This window comes from Nicotiana tabacum, chromosome 14 (genome assembly GCF_000715075.1).
Source record: "Nicotiana tabacum cultivar K326 chromosome 14, ASM71507v2, whole genome shotgun sequence".
In the NCBI taxonomy this organism is placed as follows: Eukaryota; Viridiplantae; Streptophyta; class Magnoliopsida; order Solanales; family Solanaceae; genus Nicotiana; species Nicotiana tabacum.
Genome location: NC_134093.1, coordinates 35,100,495 through 35,107,995, shown reverse-complemented (window position 1 = coordinate 35,107,995; position 7,501 = coordinate 35,100,495). Strand labels below are relative to the sequence as shown.

The 7,501-nt window shown below is 34.7% G+C and overlaps 1 protein-coding gene across 1 annotated transcript; it reads left to right on the top strand.

Moving 5' to 3' along the window:
- The first annotated feature begins 1,627 nt into the window (after positions 1 to 1,627).
- Positions 1,628 to 4,712, top strand: LOC107780614 (putative inactive poly [ADP-ribose] polymerase SRO5). The gene is made up of 3 exons (XM_075230371.1): positions 1,628 to 1,855; positions 3,151 to 4,136; positions 4,381 to 4,712. The coding sequence occupies exons 2-3, from the start codon at positions 3,159 to 3,161 to the stop codon at positions 4,414 to 4,416; spliced, it is 1,014 nt and encodes a 337-aa protein (XP_075086472.1). The 5' UTR covers positions 1,628 to 1,855; positions 3,151 to 3,158; the 3' UTR covers positions 4,417 to 4,712.
- Positions 4,713 to 7,501: the final 2,789 nt, after the last annotated feature.

Sequence of the window (7,501 nt, the reverse complement as noted above, 5' to 3'; positions counted from 1 at the left end):
CCAAACACAATTTTAATTTTCAAATACCATTTTCACTTGAATTTTTTTTCCATTTTTTTTTTTTGGAAATTTTACAATTCTTATGTCCAAATGCCACTAAAACACCCAGTGTAATTTGCAACAATTAGCTAACCATTTGAAAATCAAATTAAAATTTACCAATAACTGAGGGATTCAAAATGCAGTTATCCCTTGTTTAAATTTAGTTTTTCTTTATGGTGGTTCAAAGTTAGAAGGACGCTCAAAATTCAAGCACTAAAATTATTATTATTGTTGTTGTTATTATAAATAAGAGCTTGAATAATAAAAGTACTTTCGCGTCCATAAAGATTGAACCATTGTAAATCTCATTCAAATGTTTAATAGTAACAGTTTTTCAGCATGCCGAGTTTGGTAATACAAGGTGTTGTAAAAAAATATCAATAATATTAAAATAAAGCATTGAGTACAATTAGCAATTGTTGATGAATAAATTATGAAAATAGTGAATTACTAAAAAGAGATACTATTATTATGAAAATAATATTTCCAAACCTGGGAACAAACCCGTGTTGCTGAAGTACTAAACAGAGAACTTCTTCACGCTATTTAAATCCACATTGAGATATGTTAGATAAAATATTTGGCTTAACCCCAGTTAGCTGATATTTAATTTAAGTTTTTGACAAAACAAAGTCTGTACTTGTGCATTCCCAACCAACACATGCCAACAAGTAGTTTGACAAGGCAAGTGAAAATGGAAAAAAGTAAAGAATATGATTTCTTCTACCAGGGAAACATTTTGGATGAAGTTTTAAAAGAACTATAAAAATGTAAAAATGAAAAATGCAAAATCAAAAAAATTGTGTAATTTTCATTTTTTCATTATTATTATTTCTTGCTTCGCAACTCTCGGTTTAAAAAAAATAAAGAAAAATAGCAACTCCTAGGTAAAGTACTTGTTTTTTAAAAAGAATGTAGTAGTTTGTAGGCATCACTGTTTTTCCTTTTTTTTTTAAGTAGGATATTTAGGTTATTTAAAAATGTATTTTAGTAATTTAACATTTTAGCTAGCGTTTGACCATAGATTCCCAAATTTGTTTTGAAAAATCTGATTTGGGTAAAGTTTGGTTTGAAGATGAAAATGTGTTTGGACATCAGTTTTCAAAACATATTTCCCAAATTTATTTTGGAAAAACATGAAACATGACTTATACCCACAAGTTCTAAAAACTATTACAAATACCAATAGTATCATTATCAATAACATTCATTATATTATCGCAAACCATAGTCCTGAACATAAATAAATTTGATACAAAATTATCATTTTTATAATGAACTACATGATACACTATTAGGTGACCGAAAAGACGAAGCAACATTGTTACAAAATAATAAATGGTGGGCTCTTTTATAAAATACAAAAGTTTGGTGCAATTTAAAAAAATGTAATAGTGATATTTTGGCTGGTTTTGGGATTTGGAATTTTGCCAAAATGTAAGCAAAATCTATGACCAAACATGTGTTTGACAAATAAAATCCAAAATTATTTTGGCAAAATTTATCGACGAACGGTGCCTTAGTATCCACAATAAAAAGGGAAAACAAATGAAAAGTTTCGAAATAAAGTCAATTGCAACAAATTTTCAGAAAGCCCGCCATTTGGTTATATGACCGTTTGTGTTAGTTCAATATATATAAAGGAAATTTTGGTGAAAAGATTTGCCCCCCAATCTTCAGAAAGCCCGTAAATCTGTAGATTCTCGTTCCCGTCGACCATTCTTTTGCCGTTAAATCTCGCCGACCATTCTTTTGCCGTTAAATCTCGCCGACGCTGGAATAGAATCTGAGTTCAGTTCATCCTAATTGCCAGGTTTCTTCTACTCTCTTTCTCCTCCTCCTCCTCCTCCTCCTCCTCCTCCTCCTCCTCCTCCTCCTCCTCCTTCTTTCTGTTTGTGAAAACTGAAAATTTTGGCGAAATTATTGAGTATTTAACCAAATCTCATCATTTAATTATGTGGGTTTGCAATCTACCTTGACTTGGCGATGGGTGTTACTTGCGTTTTTGAAGTTTTCTTTTACTTGGGCTTATTTGTGCGTATAATATATTTTGAAATTATCTTGTTTTATTCGTCAATTTTTCAATTTGCGGGCTATGATGATATGGATTTAACAAGAAATTTACAATTAATAAATTCTTAATTTCTTGGAATAATGTAATCGTATATTGCTATAGAGCTAAGGAAGAAGAAGGAAATAAATGGGAATAGTAATATTTTATGGTAAGCCAATGAACATTTTATAATACTCTTTTTTATTACTCCATCCGTTCCAATTTATATGAATCTGTTTGACTGAGCACATAATTTTAAAAAAAATAAATACTTTTTGAATTTGTGGTTCTAAATAAGTCAAAAATGGGTCAAGAGTATTTGTGTGCTTATAAAAGTTTCTCATTAAGGGTAGAATTGGAAGTGCAAGATAAATTATTTTCAAATTTAGAAAGGGTTCATTCTTTTTGAAATGGACCAAAAAGTAAATAGGTTTAGGTAAACCGGAAGGGATAGAATAGAGTAGTATTCAATGAATTTAGACACATTCTAAATTTTACTTTCACTCACTGATGCGGACCAAAGCAAAATTATTTCAAGAAAAATAATTCTTACCCTCTTAAATTGAATAGCGAATTTAGTACTACTTCAGAAGTAATATGGGCAAACTTTTTCCTAATTCCTATAGGATCTCAAAATATGTCAGAAGAATTGCACGTCTAGTTTCAATTTTACTTTTATGATAAGTGCGGAGTCAAACTACAACAATAAATATACCGACACAAGTTCTGTTTCATAGCATATTTTAGAAATTTAGAAGGTTATCTATTTTAAACTTATTGTCCTACAAAAAGGAAAGGCATTCAAATTCCATGTTGGTTAGAAGTCGAGTTTTACTTCCCAAAAGAAGGAATTTTTCTTCCCTATTTCTTGTTGGATTTGCACTTACTTTCATACTATGTAAGTGTCTTATAATCCTTTATTTTGTGCAATACATGTTGTTTACTTGTTTCTTTTCCTCTTTGTCCAATAAACCTGTAGGGAGATTTAGCTCTTATATATTAGTAGTTGGAATTTATCCTTTCTTCTCTGATTTTTGTTACCCTCTTTTCACCAGAACTAACCATGGTGCCCAACAAGCTAAACGCAAAAAGGCGCAGACTTGAAGATCCAGCTGAAAGTGCAAGCTCAAGCAGCAACCCTCGTAACAAAATTGAAGTACGAAGTCCGACAACAACAGATCGAATGTGTGGGGTTTCATGCAGTAAAACTCAAGAAAGAGCTCAGTTATTTGGTAATAATGACTTGGTGCGACTCAATCAAGACCACAAGGTGTATAAAGTTGTAACAGACAAGTTTGTATCTGGTTTAGGTGCACTAGGATCATCACTTCAAGTTGAGGCAATTCATATGAATGTTCGTTCCAGCTTTGTTTCACAAACAAGGTTTCAATCTTTCCTTCTTGTTGCAAAAACCATGGAGAAAAAGTACAATGGGCATGCTAGTAAGAAGCTTGGTTGGTATGGAACTTCGAAGGAAAAAATTATTGACATAATTTCTAATGGTTTTGTTCCATTAAGTTATCGCCATGGAGTTCAATTTTCTGCTCGTGATTACCCTCTTGATTGTCTTCAAACTGCTGTTCAAGACAAGGATGGACTAAGACATTTATTGCTTTGCAAATTGGTATTGGGAAGATCGGAACTAGTAATTCCTGGTTCAGGACAGTTTCAACCAAGTTCTGAGGATCTTGATTCTGGGGTTGACAGTTTCACATCTCCAAGAACGTATATAGTTTGGAGTAGTCGCCTGAGTACACATGTCTTCCCTGAAGTCATAGTCAGTGTCAGAGTTTCTCCTCATTCAAAAGGGGTTGATGAATATCGTCCAACTCTTTCAAAGAATGTAAATTTAAGGATTTCCGTTGATGCTTTGATCACTAGATTATCAAGGATCTTGCCTTCTCATGCTATCAAGTTGATAAAAGAATATTACAATGATCGTCAAAAGGGGAAGACCACTGCGCAAGAATTTGTAAGGCAAGTGAGCCAAGTAGCAGGAAACAGTTTGTTGATTTCAATCATAAAGTCTATATCTGCTCAGGTAAATCATCACAACCTCTTCACTGAAGCAATCATTAGACATTGTCCTGTACTACTAAAAACTCGCAGTTCTTGGGATATTTGTCCCTCAAAAGTCATGGCAGTGTCAAATTGTCAATTAACTAACCACATCGTCAATTAAAGCACTAAAGGGATGCAAAGCAAGGGTGATTATCGCTTCTAGTTGCTTTTTTTCTTTTTCGATTTTAAACAGGTCACTAACTTTTATACTCTTCATTCTGCAGAGAAATTTAGCTCAACCAAGACCGAAAGAGCAATAATGATACAAGGAATATCCTGTCTTACAGTGGACTGCTGAATTCACATATTACTTTTAATAAATCTCCTTTTTTGCTTTTCTATGGCCCATTGACAGTAGTCACTTGTAAGAGTTATATTGTCGTTGATAGTTTAAAATTCTCCCATGGTTTGTCCTTGTATAAAAAGCGGTGACGTTCTTCGATCACTTGCAGTGCTACTCTAACATTGATATCTTTGAGTTTGATTACTATTTTCCGGTGTATATTCTTGAATTGCTCTTGCAACAAAAGTCCGTCAAGACTGAACCATCTTCATCTCGAGATTGTATTTTTCGATGTCCTGTCCAAAGATGGAAAGGTAATTTGAGCTCTTGGCCAGATGATCAATAACAGGGCAAAAGAAAAAAATGTCAAAGGAAATTGGCCTGCATGCCAGCGTAGAATACTCTATGTTTCCTCTGTATCTTAGTAAAATTAAGAATGGTGGGGTACTTACGAATTGCTAAAAGCTGTTATATTGAGTTTCCATTATGAAATAATCAGTCAAGCATTACCCAAGCCCAACTAGTTTGTGATCTGGTTCGACTCATGCCATATGGTGGTGTTTGTAGTAATATCGGAACTCACCATACTGTGAAGCTGTGCTCTACAGAATATAAGAATATCCCTACCCTCGAGTACTAAATGGTAGCTTCAAATTCACGAGAAATATACAGCTTTACACCTGCAAACTTAGACATTGGGAGAAAAAGAGGGAAGTTTAACCACTGATTGCAGTATCCGATAGTATGGATCCTTCAGTTCAAGTTTGCCAAATGATGTTTGGAGCATATCACCAACACTAGCTATTCAAATTGATTAATGACATGTTAGATTCTCGAGAGAATTAGCCATAATCCTGATTGGACAGGGGAAGTGATAAACATTCAGATGTTAAACGATGACATAATATAGACCTATCTGACAATGTTAAGTACATGGTTAACTCTCAGCCTTATGACATACGAACAAATGGTGCTTAATACAATACCTGAAAGTAAGGGTGGGGGGTGGGGTGTGGGGGGAGTGAATTGTCGAATTTTCTTTTTATAGCTAAGTAGTTGATTAGTTTGCTAAGTAGTTGACTGAAAGTAGAAGCTAGGTAAAAATTAAAGACAGAATGTAAAGTGCAGAAATTAAATGACACTAAGTATTTTTATACTGTTTCAGATTCAATGTAAATCCTACTACAGTCCCCTTGGGTTGCAAGAGGGTTCTCTCTTCAAAGCTCCTTGAAAACTTCGTACAAGTATGTTGGTGTTATCGCGAACACCAACTGCCTTTTGGTTCTAAGTACACTCGTTGTAACTTTGATACAATGCCTCACTAATATTTTTCTGTCTTTCTTCTCTCTACTAGTTACACAGTAAATCTCACTCAGATTACAACGCTTGCTTAGAGTAGAACAAAGAGCACAAAGTTGGTTCGATCAAAGTATACGACTCCTCTTTGTCGTTTTTTAATATATACACCTTGAGAGATCTGCTTTGATTTAATTGCGGCATATCTTGAGAGATTTACTGTCCTAAAGGAATTAATCCATGGAGTGAATCAGAGTTGATTCATTCCAAGAATAAGTGCGGAGCCTCCTTGATTTGAATCTTGATCGGCGAGGCTTTCCTTCTGCGAGCGAATCCCACTTCAGCAACCAACCTTTGATTAGTCCTTTGATTTCAGAGTTTAACAACTTTCCTTTAAGATACGTATCTTCAGTGCTTCAGTGATTATGATAGGCGGATTCTCAGCAGTCTTGGACTCCTCTAATTTTGGATCTTCCTTTCTTTTCTTCCTTCGCCTGAGTTGTCAGATCTTTGCAAATCTTTTCCTTCTTTTCCTTTACTCCTTCCTTTCTCGTCTTCCTGATGGTTTTGCTCTCGTTCTCCTTTGCTCCTGGAATGGACCTACAAATAAAGATATGTTATTTTTCATCATTGAAACTTGGATCTAATAATCTCCCCCTTTTATGATGACAAATAACAAATAAAAGCAGTTTACTTCCCAATCCATATTAGTCGACTCTTATTTTGTTATAGTCGACTCCCCCTCAACTGGACATCTTCATCGTTGGTCGTGTGATAGTTGAATCCCCCTCAACTTGGCAGCTATTCAAAAAGTTGTATCTATTCTTATTCTCCCCCTTTGTCATCAACAAAAAGCATTATATTAGCAAAAATATATTAAAACAAGCAATAGTGAACTAGTTAGTTATGCTAGGGCAGAGATAATCTTAACAGTACAACCCAAGACTTGAAAGTCAGTCCAAAACAAATAAAAAAATTGTCTTAAACATCCATTCATCCATCCACAAACTTAGCAATGCAGAAAATATTAGAGTATTGTAGATAGCCTCCTTCAAACAATCAAAGCTAGCATTCACGGTGACTGATATCCCATCGATTCGGTTATGCACTTCCTTGAAGGCTTTGGCTGCGTTCTCTGCTATCTTGAGAATCTAGACTCTTATCTTAGACACATCAGAACATGTGTCCTTTATGATTCATGAATATCTCCAATGGTTGATCGAGTATAGACTAGAAGATCCTTAATGATGGTCAACTTGTTGTCAATAGCAGTTAACTTTTTCACAAGATGAGGGTCACAAACACTGGGATGAGAAACAAACACTTTGGCTTTGGATTTAGTCTAAACAACCTTAGCTTCTCTTTCTTGCTTCTTTACCCAAGTACCCTTCACAACAATATATCCCATACGGGCAAAGGCTCTGGAGTTGTAGAATCTGGTGACCGAAACAAATGGATAGTTGAAAAGAGAGATATTATGTGCTACGAGAAGATTGGTGATAACCATACCATAGGCAAGATTTGTGGGATTATCAACACTCCCAATCATGAAGTTTATAACCCAAGATGACAAATTAACTTTGTGCTTGGTGATAAGGCAATAAACAAGAAAGGTATCCAACTGGAAGAAGGTAGAGAATGAACCAGTGCGAGGAAGAAGGGTTATAGCCATAATGTGTGCGAGAACTCGGGTTTCAAAACTACTATCGCTGGGACCTAAATGACTGGGAAGGGAATCGGTAGGTGACTCAGCTATGCAATATTTT